General features: G+C 54.8%; 2 protein-coding genes across 10 annotated transcripts in view; one reads left to right on the forward strand and one right to left on the reverse strand.

The window, feature by feature from the left end:
- TNIP1 (TNFAIP3 interacting protein 1) overlaps nt 1–5,562 on the forward strand; it is a 45,731-nt gene extending 40,169 nt beyond the window's left edge. For 4 of the 9 annotated variants that reach the window (XM_037044869.1, XM_037044876.1, XM_037044868.1 and 1 more), the window contains 6 exons: nt 175–306; nt 1,465–1,590; nt 2,100–2,165; nt 2,486–2,677; nt 4,103–4,193; nt 4,802–5,562. In XM_037044869.1, the coding sequence (XP_036900764.1) occupies nt 175–306; nt 1,465–1,590; nt 2,100–2,165; nt 2,486–2,677; nt 4,103–4,193; nt 4,802–4,836 (642 nt within the window). In that variant the 3' untranslated portion in view covers nt 4,837–5,562. Of the gene's footprint in view, nt 1–174; nt 307–1,464; nt 1,591–2,099; nt 2,166–2,485; nt 2,678–4,102; nt 4,194–4,741 lie in introns of all 9 variants that reach the window. The other 5 variants (XM_037044871.1, XM_037044870.1, XM_037044873.1 and 2 more) reach the window with 5 other exon arrangements.
- A 421-nt stretch (nt 5,563–5,983) lies between these two features.
- GPX3 (glutathione peroxidase 3) lies at nt 5,984–13,714 on the reverse strand. Its single transcript, XM_037044877.1, has 5 exons — nt 13,547–13,714; nt 9,081–9,234; nt 7,832–7,949; nt 7,341–7,440; nt 5,984–6,938 (listed from the first exon to the last, which is right to left on the reverse strand). The coding sequence occupies exons 1-5, from the start codon at nt 13,631–13,633 to the stop codon at nt 6,717–6,719; spliced, it is 681 nt and encodes a 226-aa protein (XP_036900772.1). The 5' UTR covers nt 13,634–13,714; the 3' UTR covers nt 5,984–6,716.
- Nucleotides 13,715–15,215: the final 1,501 nt, after the last annotated feature.

Consider the following 15,215-nt stretch of genomic DNA (forward strand, 5'->3'; position numbering starts at 1 on the left):
CAGTGAAATGATACATGTGTAGTGTCAATAAACAGGGTAGCATTTATAAGATAGTACTGGTGGTGGTGGTGGTTATTATCATCAAGAAGCAGGTCCCTGAGGAAGACCCCGCCAGTGGGGCTTAACTTTCAGGACTTCAGCTGATGGGCCCATCCCTTCTTTTCCTGATCTCAGGCCCTAGAGGAAGCACTGAGCATCCAGGCCTCCCCGTCATCTCCACCAGCAGCCTTTGGGAGCCCCGAGGGAGCTGGGGGCCTCCTCAGAAAACAGGAGCTGGTCACGCAGAACGAACTGCTGAAACAGCAGGTGAGCCTGAGGGGAGGGGGCCAGGTGGGAGGTAGAACTGGGCACCCAGGAGGGGCTTGCAATCAGGTGGCAGCTGTACCCAGTAGCCTACTTTCTAGTCACTGCCAGGACCTGGTCTGGCGGGAGGCCTACCCTCTCCAGCAGTGTGTCCCTCGGTGGGTCATTCCTCTGCTACCTCTAGGACTTAGCCATCTCTGTACCCCAGCTGTGCCATTACTTACCTAGTATTTTAAGAATAGATTTTAGCCCTGGCTGGTGTGGTCCAGTGGATTGAGTAGCAGCCTGTGAACCAAAGGGTCACCAGTTTGATTCCCAGTCAGAGTATATGCCTGGGTTGCAGGCCAGGTCCCCAGTTTGGGGTGCTCAAGAGGCAACCACACATGGTGGTTGCCTCTTTCTTTCCCTCTCTCCCTCCCTTCCCCTCTCTCTAAATAAATGAAATTTTTTTAAAAAAGAACAAATTTTAAATAAATTACTTTCAATAAATGTAATTAAGAGGGAGCTTTATATCACTACTATGAATGAAAGCATCTGTTTATTATTTGCATAAATAGAAAGTCACCATAAGCAAGAAATACAATAAAAGCCAGTTTTATTAAACTCTAGCTGGCTACTCTTATCTGGTGTAGACTCTGAGCTTGAGTCCTCTTTCCAGTCACTGAAGGAAAATTAATGCATATCAGCAAGACATTAAATACCCACTAGCATAAAATGGAGACTTTCTCCTTGAGGGACAGAGGAGATTTGAAAGGTGGTTGAAGAGGCCATAGTTGTCTTGTGTGTCTCTGTGGTGTCATGCTGTGGATGCTTCTAAGTCATCTGGAACCAGTAAGGATTTGAATCTGTAGGTGCAGAGGCAGAACCTCATGCCAGCCCCTTCCCTGCCAGGGACCCTGGGGAGTCTCGGGAGAGTTTTGTAGGCCTTCTGTTCTCAGAGGGTCTTCCATCCACACTCTGGGCTAGTGGCCATAGATCCCCTTGTATGAGTGAAGCCCTGTGCTGAAGCCCAGGCTATAAAACTGAGGGATCCAGAAGTATTCTGTTTGAAGTTGGGGGGAGGGTTGTCCAGGTGGTGTGACAACAGGCTGGAGTTCTGGGCCTCAGCAGGTCTGAGGCCCCACTCAGAGCTGCCCCTCCTCGCCACTCCCTGCCCTCCAGGTGAAGATCTTTGAGGAGGACTTCCAGAGGGAGCGCAGCGATCGGGAGCGCATGAATGAGGAGAAGGAGGAGCTGAAGAAGCAGGTGGAGAAACTGCAGGCCCAGGTCACCCTGTCAAACGCCCAGGTGAGAAGAGCTGGCCCAAGGAGGAGCCTGTTGGCCTGTCCTTGTGGTGGTTGGGGCACGGATTGAACGGTCCCTGGTGAGACTGGATGTCACATCATTCACTGCTTCTCCTTCTGGCTCTGCTACTGAGTTTCTGTGAGCCTCAGCAGGACAGCCCACTCCCACTCTGACCTCTAACTCTGACTTTCCTCAGCCACTCTTGATGCCTTTAAAGAGCAAATTTAGGGGTTGGCCCTGAGTTCCCCACTGTCTCCCAGCATGCAGCTGAAAAGTGTTACTATGGAAGCACAGAAGCAGTGAGCTCACAGGAACCCTTCTGACCTCCTACAGTGAACAGCCCTCCCTGCGGCCACCGGCCTGGGCTGTGCCCGCCCCCTCAGGGCCCTTCCCCAGGGCTGGGCCAGGGAGGACAGCCCAGGCCACTGGCCCCGTGCGTCTGCTCATCGACCCTGGGGCTGCTAGAGAAGCACCGGAGCTGACGATCGTCTCTCCCTCCTGTCTTCTCTTAGCTAAAAGCATTCAAAGATGAAGAGAAGGCAAAAGAAGCCCTTAAACAGCAGAAGAGGAAGGCAAAGGTGAGGGGGCTTGAGGGAGGCAGCAGCACGCACTTGGCCTGATCTCCTTCCGAGAGCTGCAGTCTGGTGGGAGAGGCAGTGTTTGTTCAGATTCCCAGCTAACTAATGAGGTCTTGCCAGTACAGCACTGAGAAGAGTACTTGGGGTAGAGTAAGTACTCGGGTCACATTAGCTGTCATCGTTGTTGGTATTCCATGCCCATGTGCCAGCCTTCATGAAGAGAACTGTAATTCTAGAGGATGAGAGATGAGATGGGTGTCACTGGGGGTGGCCTGTGACAGGCTGCACAGGCCAGAGCCAGACCCCAGCCTTTCTCGTAGGCCTCGGCGGAGCGCTACCACGTGGAGCCCCACCCAGAGCACCTCTGCGCTGCCTACCCCTATGCCTACCCGCCCATGCCAGCCATGGTGCCGCACCACGGCTTCGAGGACCGGTCCCAGATCCGATACCTCCCGCCCCCCGTGCCCATGGAGCACCCGCCCCCACTCCCCAACTCGCGCCTCTTCCATCTGGTGAGTCCGTGCCCCTCCTTCACTCTAGGGCGCACACACAGGCCACTCCAGACACTTTCTAGAGGGCAAGGCCAGGTGAGGGTGTCAGAAGCTCCAGCTCCCTCCTGCCAGCACTCAGATGTCTGGGGCCTGGCTCTGGCCTGCTCAGCAGGGGGCACTGTCCAGTCCAGAGCTGCTCTGGGTCACTGACGTAAGGCAGAAAAAGCTGAGAAAGAGGGTGGGCCACAAGGAGGGCTCCGTCCAACCAGCCAGGCCGGGTGTATCAGAGTTCGGGTTGGACTTTCTCTTACGACTTCCACGTGTAGTCAGCTAGCACCGATCCTCACCGTGCATGCGCTCCCTTTCCTTTTTCTCTTCCTTTTCTTTCCCTTTTGCAATTTCCTTTCCTCTTTTCTTCTCTCTCTCCCTTTTTTGCTTTCTTTTTTCCTTGCTTATCATTCTTTCTCCAAACAGCTGCTGACACCAGTCCTGTCCTGTCCAGTCCCCTCTGCCTCACCCGTCTCTGCCTCCCCACTCTCACCAGGACCATGACAGCAGCCTGCTCTCCAGCCTCTTCCAGCTTCTCTCCCTGTGACGATTCTTTATACACAGATTTAAACGCTGGAGTATGGTGTGAGGCTTAAGAGACTGGGGTAATAGAGGCCTGGATTCAAATAGAAATTTGGCCACTTTCCTAGATGGATGACCTTTAAAAAATTACATAACCTCCCTGAGACTTAGTTTCCTTACCAGTGAAATGGGAGTGACAGCCCGGATTGTTGTAATGGCGCGTTTGTGGTCAGCCCTCCCTGTCCACTGGGTCCACATCTGTGGTTTCCGTGAACCATGGGTTGGAAACACTCAGGGAGGTGGAAGAGGGTGATGAGGGGATAAATGGTGATGGAAGGAGACCTGACTTGGGTGGTGAACCCACAATACAATATATAGATGGTGTATCATAGAATTGTACACCTGAAACCTGTATAATTTTATTAACCAACGTCACCCCAATAAATTCAGTAAAAAGAGTATTTGGGAAAACTGTTACACTGTTGCTCACATGTCCTGTGTAATTAGGTCTACAATGGTGTGTCTCTATTTGAACGCGTACAGACTTTCTTTTTCTTGTTACTATTCTCTAAAGGATACAGTATTTAACAACTATTTACCTGGCATTTACATTGTATGGTATAAGTAATCCAGAGACGATAGAAAGTATACAGGAGGACATGCACAGGTTATATGCAGATGCTACAACATTTCATTGAAGGGACTCGAACCTCTGCGGGTTTTGTTATCCTTGAGTAGGGGGACACCAATCCCTCAAGGATACAAAAGGACACCTGTGTACCTGATTAATATGTATTTAGTGCTGTTTTGGCATGACAGCTGCTATTGTAATTTTCACGTGTGATTACTGATCACTAAGCACCAGTCTCGTTGCAGCCAGAGTACACCTGGAGGCCACCCTATGGAGGCATGTGCAATCAGACCTCCCAGGTGACGGACCCGCCTGCAGCTAGGCCTACAGAACCAGGTAAGCGTGGTTCGCCACTACAGAGGACTCTTGGAAGGGTCTCAGCTGCGCAGAAACAGAGTGGGCTCTGCCGGGAGACAGCGTGCCCCTGAGAAGGTGTGCAAGTGGAGACTGCAGTCAACTTGGGGGGAGTGTGGTTGGAGGAGTTGGTGACTGGGAGGAGGGATTGGGGGCTTCATGATTTTCTCATGTTCCCCAGAGTCCTGGAGGCTCTGTGGACCCCTTGGAGGCTGCTCTGATGAGGGGCAGAGGGGAGCCAGATGGGCGCTAGATGGGCAGGTCTGTCCCCTCCTCCAGAATATGCCCCACTTCTGGGGTCTGGAGCCAGACTGACTAGGCTCCAATACTTTCTAGATCTGGGACTGTGGGCAGGTTTTTTAAAGCCGCTCTGTGCCCTGGCCCCGTCCCCCATAGAAGGATAGCAGTCTGCCTCCTTCACAGGGCTGAGCTGAACGCACCTAAGGCACTTAGCCCAGGGCCTGGCACTCGGTACAGATGCACAGTAACTCCAACTGTTATTTTCCCTGTTACTGTATTGGTTTCCACAGGACTTTGAAACCAACTGTACTACCTTCATCTTTAAGTCCTCCAAATTTTTGTTTATTTAGACTCCACAAAAAATGACCACAAGGGGCCTCAGTGAGACCAGATTACGTCACTTGGTTCCACCTTCGTCTTGCAGAGCCAACAGATTTTGGATTACCAAAAAACTAGAGGTCCCATGCTCTGTGTGGCCAGAGTGTTGCCGACAAGAAGCTGAGATGGGCCACCAGCTCGTGCCCCAGCCTCCATCCTGAACTGTTGACTGGGGGGCTCTACCCAGGCTCCTCTCTGGGCCCTCCCTCTGGTGTGACTGCAGAAAACTCGCTGTCCTGCCCCCAAGTGGAGAGAGGACCTGCCATCCTTCATGGAATCTGCCAGGGGACATTAATCTCAAGAGCGGGATGCAGCTGAGACCCTTTTTTCCCAAAACCTCCCCAGAAGTGGGCCAGCCCCTCTGGGAGTCACATTCAGTACTTGTGTGTGTGTGATTTTTGCTTCAAGCTCTGTAGTCACAGACCTAGACCAAGCCCATCACTCCCCCACCACGAGGATCCGTGGGAAGAGTAGGTTTGCCGCTGGTAACAGAAGATCATGACTGGATATTCCGCTGCAGGGCCTTCCGCCTCTGCCATGGCAGCCTTGCTTGTGCCCGTGTGGCCTGGGATGAAGGCCACGCCAGCCACATCAGCCGGGTGGCCCCGGCCTGAAGCTGCCAGGCCCTCTGCCCCACCACAGGAGGTTTGTGGTGCTGGAAGCCCAGACTGGGGTGGCTGTCCTTCCCTGGGCAGTTCTTTGGACAAATCTGGGATATAAATCAAATGGAAGATTCCGTGACTGGTGTTTTATGTCCCAGCCAGTGTTCCCCTCCCAGTCAATCCCTGCCCTCTGTGCCGTTCTCCCATCTCCTGAGAGCATCACCATTCATCTCAGCTGATACCTCCTGGGGTCCCGCTGAGACACCTGGGAGAGTGGGGCTGGGAGTCAGGTGACCGGGCTCTAGATTGCAGCCCTGTGCCTGCCTCGTCTGGAGACACTGCAAGGCCTGGGCCCTCTGTGTACCTCCTCTCAGCCCTAGCAGCCTTGGAGAATTATAGGAGGGAATAAGAACAGATGCTTCATCAACTCCAAACGCTGAGTGAGACAAGCAGAGTGGGCCCAGGTAGAAACCAAAGCCAGGGCCTGAAGCACTCCCTTCGCGTCCTCTCCCGCCCCCCGCCCTCCCAAGGAAGCACCACAGTAGGCTCGGCTGCTGCAGGAAGGCTTTACTGGGCACGGAGGCGAGTCTCATGCCATGGGTCAGGGTGAGGGCTGAGAGCACATCCTCCGAAGTAGCAGGGGTGGCATCCCTGCCCGTGGGCTTCAGCCTGAATGCACTAAGGGCTGGCCCTTCGGACAGGCTCAGGGGAGGTCCGCCCACAGGGCTTCGGGCCCCTCCTTCATGGAGACACCACTCCTGACACGGGGACCGTGCCTTGCGCTCTTGCCTGCCTTGGCTGCTCAGGGGGCTTGGTGGGGTGGGGTGGGGGACGTGGGGGGGCCCTTCAGTGGTGGTATTTAGAGGCAGTAGGAGATGCTGGCCTCAAAGCTGAGGTCCAGGTAGAGCAGAATAATTGGGTCTGGAGCTGATTTTTCCTTTGGGCTCTGCTGACAGTGTGCCATCACTGGAGAGAGGGGTGTTACTCTCTAGCATTCCCCATAGCACACAGCTGTGGGCACACATCCCTGGGTGTTCGCGAAGGCAGACACGTGCAGCTGTACACACAGGTGTATTCACACATGGTCACACACCTGTAGGCATGAGCAAACACCCACGTGCACAGCAGTACAGACACAGCCATGTGCATGCTTCTGTGTCAGGCTGGGGCCTTATACGATAGGAAGGGGTCTATGGTAGGGGTGTTGTGCGGCTGGAAGAGCAGATTCCTGAACAGAGGCCCCCACCAGCCCTGCGTGGTGGCAGTGGGGTGGGGCAGGCCTGGATTATTTCCCCCTGAGCCCCAGGGCTGCTTGCTGCCTCATGTAAGCCAGGATGTCCAACTTGACATTGCTGACCGTAGTCCGATGGTACCAGCGCATGATGGGTTTACCGTCCGGCCCCACCAGGAACTTCTCAAAGTTCCAGCGGATGTCATGGTTCTTCATGGGCTCCCAGAAGAGGCGTTTAGGGGAACCCAGCAGCTCTGAGGTGGGAGGACAGGAATTCTGGAACAGGGATGAGTAACGTTAACCCTGCTCTGGGCCCCTCCCACCTTCCTCCCCAGGGCAGGAGAACAGCTGATGCAGAGAAAACAGCACCAGTTTGGGAGGTCGAAGACTGGATCCCAGAATCATCTTTGGCTTTATCGGATTGTGAGGCCTTTAATTTGTCCCTTCGGGAGCCCTACCTGGGTCTTACTTGTAAAATGGGCTGGTGAGATCCTAAGGTATACAAAGCCCTGTAATTGGAACGACAGGTGCCAAGAAATTCCTGAGCGCCTGAGACGGGGGCACGGTGGCAGAGGCCTGGTGTTTGTGACCGGAGCTGGGAGCCCAGAGGCGGTGGCCCTGACCGGAGCCAGCAGCAGCTGGGCAGAGCCACTCCTGCAGAGGGCGCTGCGCACTCACCTTCAGGAACGTGTAGATCTTTTGCTCCTTCTCCCCATTCACATCTCCTTTCTCAAAGAGTTGGAAATTGGGAACAAAGCCTCCACCTGGTCGGACATGCCTACGAGGAATGTTCTTAGGTGGGTCCCAAGGAGATGGATGGGCACAGGACTCAAAAATGAGAGGAAGGGACAGAACAGGGCAGGGGGGTGTTAGGAATCTGGGTTGAATTCCATAGAGGGCAGGGGGAGCCCATGAATATGAATGGGCACAGACATAGTGTGGGGCTGCAGTCTTTGCAGTTGGCTGCTTTCTCAGTCACGCCCCCCCCCCATCATGCAGTCACAGCCAGCCATGCCTGTCCCTCTCCTGTCCCCTCTTCCCCTCATTACTAAACGAGGTTCCTGGGAAGGGAGAGGAGTTCTTGGGGGCTGGTGCAAGAGAAGCCTGGGCTGGGACATGGGGTTGGCTGTGCTGGCGGAGCTTTCTCTGGACACTGAGTAAGCACTCACTTGAGGGAAGGTAGGATCTCCGAGTTCTCTCCTGGCTCCTGTTGTCCGAATTGGTTGCAGGGGAAGCCCAGAATAACCAGACCGAATGGGGCAAGCTCTTCCTGTAGTGCATTCAGTTCTGGGACGTGGAGAGAGAACAGAGACTGAATAGCCCGGCAAGGAGCCCTACCTCATCATACCACCACCTGCTTGCCCATCGTACAGCTAAAATCAGTGTGGCCCAAGACCACTCAGTGAATGCGTCGATGCTGAGGTTCAAGTCCCATCCTTCTGACTAAGCTGGATGAGTTGGAGGTTTGAGGGGGAAAGAAGGTAATGTAGCCAGTCACCCGCCCACAGCCAAAGTCCACCACCTGGGCCAGGCTCCTCCACAACACTCACAATCGGGTTTCCTGGAGCAAAAACTCCCCATCCCTGGGAGAGGGCAAAGGACTTCCCTGGGGTAGGACCAGGTCCTCACGCCCCTCCTGTGCTCTGGCAATTCAGGGGTCCAAGGAGGCTCTGGCCCAGCTCCCTCAGTGGCCCCCTGGCCGCCTATCTAAGGCCAGTACCTAGCCCATCTCCTCCCCAAGGCACTGCTCTGTTCCAGGGGCCTGACAAGCGTTTTGGACAGAGCACCCGACCACCGGGCCCTCCAGCCCCCTGTCACTCCACTTGCAGGGATTTGCTGGTCATTACCAGGCAGGACACTCAGGTTGCTACATCACTTCCAGCCCCTCGCAGCTGACTGTGCTCAACCGAGGGGTGTTTTCCTTCATGATCCCTCTGTACTCTGCCCCAGCTAAAAAGAAAGGGGTGGAGGCACTGGAGATCACAAACCCAGGTGGAACGGCCTTCAGCCCAGCGCCAGCTTTCCAGACGGGCCAAGAGGAATGCCGAGGGCGATGGGGCTAAGGGCAGGCGAGGAACCCCCAGCAAGGCAAAGCTGCCAATTCTTACTCCGGGGAAAGGTCACTTTAGGCACAAACCCAGTCTCTTCCGTCCCTCTGCTTATAGGGCAGGTGAGGTGACCAGGGATGAAGGATAACATGGAACCTTCTAGAAGGTATCCAAAGCAATCAGATTTCAGGCTTAGGTCACCATCTTCACAAAGCCATGGAGCACAGAATTGGGACCCATGGAGAAACATGGAACCTCATGATCACTGTCACTCCTCCCCACTTGCACCAGAAAAGCACTTGTGATTGGAATATTCCCAGCCGGGGGAAACAGCCCCAGATAAAGCAGGGGAGGTGGGGTGGGCTCTTACCGACGTACTGGTTCGTCAGGCCTCAGTAGCTGGCCACGTTGACAAAGAGGACGTATTTGCCAGTGTACTGCTTGAAGGGGATGTACTCCTCCCCGTCGAGGGTGAGGGCTCCATACTCGAAGATGGTGCCCCTCACGTTGGAATAGCAGTCCGTCTGCAACAGAAGACGGGCGCCAGGGAGCAGTCAGAGCTGCAAGGGAGCTGGGCCATCTCCATGCTGACGACCAGGGAAGGCACCAGGACCACTCCAAGCTTTGGAACTAGGCTAGAACTGAGGTTTCCTAATTCCTAGTGCCAGGGAACGATTATGGAAGGACTTCACGTGCTGGTGAGCGCTGTGGAAACCTAGAGAATACCTTAATGCAGTCAGTACCTCATGGCACATGTCAATTTAATATAAATATTTGCCAGGCCCTGACACGGGTGGCTGTGTTGCTGGATGGGCGGATGGAGACTGGTTGGCGGTTGCAATAGTCCAGGCAAGTGACGAGGGCCTGAGCCAGACCACTGTAAAGGAAGACCTGAGCGGAAAGAAAGAAGTGGCGGTATGGAAAGGGGTGATTCAGAGATTCCAAACCTGGAGGCTCGGGAAGCTGAGGCTGCTGCTACAGGGATGTAGGAGCAGGAGCCAGGAATGGGGACAGGCCTGCCATGAGCCTGAAGGGTGAAGAACAGTAGCTCGCATCTATTAGATGTCCCTGTAAATAAGCAGTTGTGACGACAGCCCCTGTGCCTTCCTTTCTGCCCAACCACCACTCCAGGACAAGTAGGGACAGAGCACCGGACTGAGAGTCGGTGGGCCTGGATTCCATGTCCAGCTCTAACTCCCTGTGTGGTCCTGGACTGGCCCTTTCTCTTCTCTGGGCCTCAGTTTCCTCTTTTATAAAACGAGAACCTTGAACTGGACCAGCTATTCCCAACCACAACAGCCTGACAGCATCCTATCGGTGGAATCACTGCTGGCAAGCGGGACGTTGCATTGGATTCTGTTGCTCCCTCATTTCTGGCCCAGATTACAAAGATCTGTATCCACCCTTGAAAGGGTGTCCGGGCATTAATAATGACCAGCAGGGGGCTGGTTGTGATGGGGAAGAAGAGGGCTCGCCACTGTTCTCGTAAGGTGCTTTCTGGCCCTGACTACCTATGAAAGGTGGGAAGACAAACGAACGGAGAGAGGTAGAGATAGGTGAGTAGAGTTTCAGGAGCAAATCCACGCCCTCTCTTCCCATCAGTCCTGGAAGAGTTGCTCCAGGAGAGTGAAGAAAAGCCACCTCTGCCTTGAAGACGTCACAGGCTGCTGAGCCAGGTGAGGCTGGGCCCCTCCATCCCCCAAACACCGTAAGCTCTCTCAGCTTCGGTGCCAATTCCCTGCTTTACGTGAGCCTAATATTCCCACTCCTTGACTTGGTGGGCGCTAGACCTAAGTCCAACATCCCTGCGGCCCCTGGGCCTCCTTGGCCCCGACTGGGATCAGGTCCACGTCAAAATACAAACCACAAAGGGCACAAGGAACACACCCCAGCTGGCCACAGGGGTTCAGCAGCTGGGAGGCAGGGCCTCCCTGCACATCTCTCTTCCTCCTCCACTCGGCCAGGACTGGAAAACAAACTCCGGGAACTGGAGAGGGAGAAAAGCCAGGAGGTTGTCCAAATAACAAAACCTCACAAACAACTGGTGGATCAACTTCTGGGCACAGTTGCAGGGTGGGGGTGGGGCAAGGGGCGTCTCCTCTGTTTAGGTTTTAGTCTTTGCTGGCTGCGTAGCCCCCCAGCAAGTCACTTGGACTCTCCGAGCCTCCCCAAATGGCTGTGAGAACCTGCTGGCTGGTCAGACTGTCTTGAAAGCCTCTCAGAAAGAAATCCCCACATTAAGGGACAGTGATTATTCTGCCTGCAGCTAGGGCAAAGGGCCCTGTTGTTCCCACATGTTGTCACGATGTTCCCCAGCCAGGGTGAAGAGGATGATGCACTGGCAGAGTGTCCCCAGCAGGAGGGACCAGACCAATGTGGGGGTGGGGCGGGGGTGGTCAGAGTGGGGTGGGGAGGCAGGGAAGCCATGGCTTGCACTCACCACTGCAGCCCAGTTCTTACGTGAGCCCCCACCCCTCTTCTAGGCCCATGGAACCCCAGAGCCCTGCACCCTCAACAGGGGAGGCCAGAGGAGCCGGAGGAGAGAGGCAGCGGGAGTGCCTCAACCCTCCCACAGCTGGACAAGACAGGAGAGTTCTGAGAGTGAGAGTGGGAGGGGGTGGGGACTCAGCCAGGAGCCTGCTGGTTGGGGCTGCTGGTCTTGTGTCTTTCTCCTCTCCTATCTCACAGCCCCATCAGTGGGATGCTGTAAAACGGTAACCTGGGGGACGGGGGTGAGGGGGGCAGGAGACCTGCGCTTTGGGCTGCTGACTCTGTGGCCACTCCTTTCCCCCTCCTCCATTATGAGACGCAGTCAGATTCAGTGTCGTCTTGAGGGCCCTTCAGCTCTGTCAGGCTGTGGGTCCATGATTGTCTCTGCCTGGTTTAGTCACCTAGAAACCAGCGGTTACCAGGGTCCTGTGCATGTCAGCAGTTGCTACTGTCTCCAGCTTCTGCACAGTCCTTTTGTAGAACAAGGACAGAGAGCCTGGGCAGCCTCAAGATGGACTACAGAGGGGGCAGAGCTAGAAAAGGATTCCCTTTGTTCTCTAGCCCATGCCTTTGAATTGGGAGGAGGCAAACAGCTCTTTCCCATGCCCCACATGTCCCACCTCTTGGCCCTGGGGTGCGGGTGGTGGGGTAAGGTAAGTGGTTGAGTCCTAGAATCAGGGTAATGATATCTCCACTCTCTAAGGACCTGGGGGAAATGAGATGCCCGAATTCTCATTAGCCAGCAAGTCCTAGCTAGTAGTATCTGATATCATCACATACCTCACCCTACAACTTTTCTAGACCATACCCATCCTGTTCTCTCTGAGCCCAGCTCTCCCCCCCACCCCCAGAGCTCTGCAGAGCACTCACAGCCACGATGAGTTATTCATGGCATCCATGTTCTCACCTCCGGCCTTCCTGAGGAAGGGCTCAATCTCCCCTTCTCTGGCTCTCCCCAAACTGAGGGTACAGGGCTGACTCCATGGTGCTGACCTGCCCATGGTCTGTTCCCACCTCCACTCCACACCGTAATCTTGAAATCAGTCCCATCTCTGCCCTGGAAAATGCCGTTTGGGTTGGAGATTGTGAACAGGTCTGGATACAAAGGAGGAGGCTTGGAGGAAGTGGCCTGATAGCCATCTAGTCTCCAGGCTGACTCCGAGGAGGGGCACACAGAATGGGATTTAGGCTGAGGACAGGACAGGAGACAGAAACAGAAGGAACCCTGAACTTGGAGTGGGCTTCCTGAGCAGTGGATACAATTTTGGAAACAGAATCATAGACTCCTAAGATCTCAGAATAAGGACCCAGAAGATAACTAGAAACGCAGAGGCTCAAAGGTTCTCTTGAGCTCATACAAGTGTGGAGGGCGGTGGGTGTTCAGGTTGGAGACAGAGATCTCTCTCTTTGGGTCTATGCCTGGCTTCTCCCTCCCTGCCCTGGGGAAGGGGAGAAGTCCACAGGGCCCACCTTGGCGTGTGCGATCCAAGGAGATGGACATGCTAGGTCACCCTGGCCTAGCTGAGGGTCCCACGGCTTGCTGGGGACAGACCAAAGCTCAGGGGAATTCTGTCTCTCCTACAGAGCCGCTCCAACACCAGGTTTGCTCTTCAGAGGAGAGCGTGTGGATTTTGCAGCTTCTCCCAGCCTCCCTTCTGAAGTCATCAGCTTCATTGTGCTGCTGCCCCCTCCCCCCAAAACACACACCTCCTGAAGATGGAGAAACAGGCCCAAAAAGGAGCAGGGAGCAAGTCAGGTCCTGGGCGTGGCACGCTGCCTGTCCAGAGCTCTTCCTGTCTCAGATCTCTGCCCCTTCTACCAATGCCCCCAGTCCAAGTGCATTCCCACCGGCATTTATTCTTGGTTAGAAGAGCCCCCAAGGCAGTTCTTCAAAACAGGGGACCCTCCAGCTACAATTCTCCCTCCCTTACCCCCAGGGCTGTCAGTCTCCCTGGGAACCTCCCTGCCCACCAGGTGCCAAGGCTCTAGGCCCTTTTCTGTGGCCGCACCCCCTTCAGATCTGACTAGAGGGCAGCAGCTCCGGGCCAGAGTGGCATGCATGTTGCAAGGCGACCCTGAGGTAGCCTTGGGAAGAAACTGCGAACTCGGGGAGGGATTTTGCTCCCCTATTCACTCTACCCACCCGGGGCACCCCTCTCTCCCACAGATGAAACTGAGAGGAGACTGATGGTGAGGGGGTCCCAGCGCAGGAGAGGGAGGCATCTGGTATAGGGTGTCCCTCTCACCTAAGTGTCGGCCTCCTAGAGGGGAGCCCGGGAAGAGGGGTGCCTCTCCACTGAGCGCTGGACGCGCGTTCCCTGGCCCCCGACCCCGGAGGCTACTCACCTTTGACTTCTCCTGCCCCTGGCTCGGCGGGACGAAGCCGGCCAGGAGCAGGGACAAAAGGCAGGATGCCCGGAGCAGCAGGGCCATGGCGGGCTGGGGGGCGTCTGGGGCTCGCCGCCTGAGACACTGTCTGATCCCGGGGCCACTGTCCGACTAAGGTGTCCGGCGCTCTCAGCCACCTTTCAAGCCCTCGGTGATGACCAATCTGTGGCCAGCCCGGAGTCCTTATAGCCAATCGCAGGGCGGCTGGCATTTCAGGGGCGGGCACGATTTACCCGCGTCTCCCCCTCCCGGGGCTCCGGGCAACAGTGACGTAGGCAAGTCTGGATAGAGACAAGGGACTGGATCCCGGTGCACCTGGGAGGCGGGACCCTCTTCTTTTGGCTCTAAAGTGCAAGAGGGGGCAGGCCCAGTGCCTCCATCATAGCCAGGGCTTCAAACAGCACCGAAGACCTGCTGAAAAGCTCAGTCCTCAGAAGCATTTCTTACTCCCAGGCTTTAGACACCCCGTGGTGTTCCGGCTTCCCTACTGCCCCCATTCTGGTTGAAGGTATGTTGAGGATTTAAATTATTAGCAAGACCTGAAGTTAGACTTCCAGCAACATTTACTCTGTGTAGGTTTAATGTTTAAGAAGCAAACTGGTTGCTCTAGGGTTTTGAATGCAGCCCCCTCCTGGGAGGACGTTGGGACACCTCAGCTGCTTTGGGAGCAGGAAATACATTTGCTCCCTGTATAGTCTTGAATCAGTTGCTTTCCCTCTCTGGGCCTCAGTTTCCCCAACTGTGTAATGGGCTTGGTTGACAATTTCTAAGGCCTTGCTGGTTCTGGCTAGATGACTTGCTTCTAAAATAAGCAACAGACCAGGAGTCCCTTGAGAGTAGGGCCCATAATTACCGCCTGGAACAGAGCCTAGAATGCAACATGCTTAATATTTGCTGCATTACCCAATCAATGAATTCATTTCTGTGCTTGGAGATGCCAACCATCGGGTCAGGCAGCTCCAGGTCTGTGCTGTCTAGGTATGACCCTGTCCACAGACAGGGGATGCGTTGAAATCAGTGCTTTCTGCAGCTGTCTGACTACCTCGGAAGTTTGTAATCCAGATTCCCCGGCCCCACTGCAGAGTCGCTGCATTACAACCTCGGGGGCACAGGCTGCAAGTCTGCCTTCAGACGCGCTCCGAAGGTGATTCTGAGGCAGGCGAGTCTGTCTTCTGACAGGAAAGTATCTTGAGATACCACTTTTTTTATGATTTAAGATATTATGTTCCTGTGGGAGGGAACAGTCTCAAATGTCAGTCTCCAGTCCCAGACTCTCTGTGAAGCCTTCCTCACCTCAAACCATAGCTTGTTGAAATGAAGGCCAGGAAGTCTGTGAATGAGTTAAAGCACAGAAGCATTTGAACACTGGCTGACGCAGAGTCTGCACTCAGTATATGTGATTTATTCAACCACCTCATTGCACTGAAGCCTGGGGATGGGGGACCACTCCACAAGTTCCCATAGCAAAGAGGAGGCAGAGAGGAGACCAGAATCCAGGTCTCTAGACTCTGGGCTCAGGCCCCCCTCACTCTGTTCTGCCATCTTTTCACTGCCATGCATACCCAGAGGTACAAACACACGCACACCTGTCAGTGCGTCAGAAACCTGCCATTCATCTGCAACTGTA

This window comes from Sturnira hondurensis, unplaced genomic scaffold (genome assembly GCF_014824575.4).
Source record: "Sturnira hondurensis isolate 20B ecotype Veracruz unplaced genomic scaffold, ASM1482457v3 Scaffold0004152, whole genome shotgun sequence".
NCBI lineage: Eukaryota > Metazoa > Chordata > Mammalia > Chiroptera > Phyllostomidae > Sturnira > Sturnira hondurensis.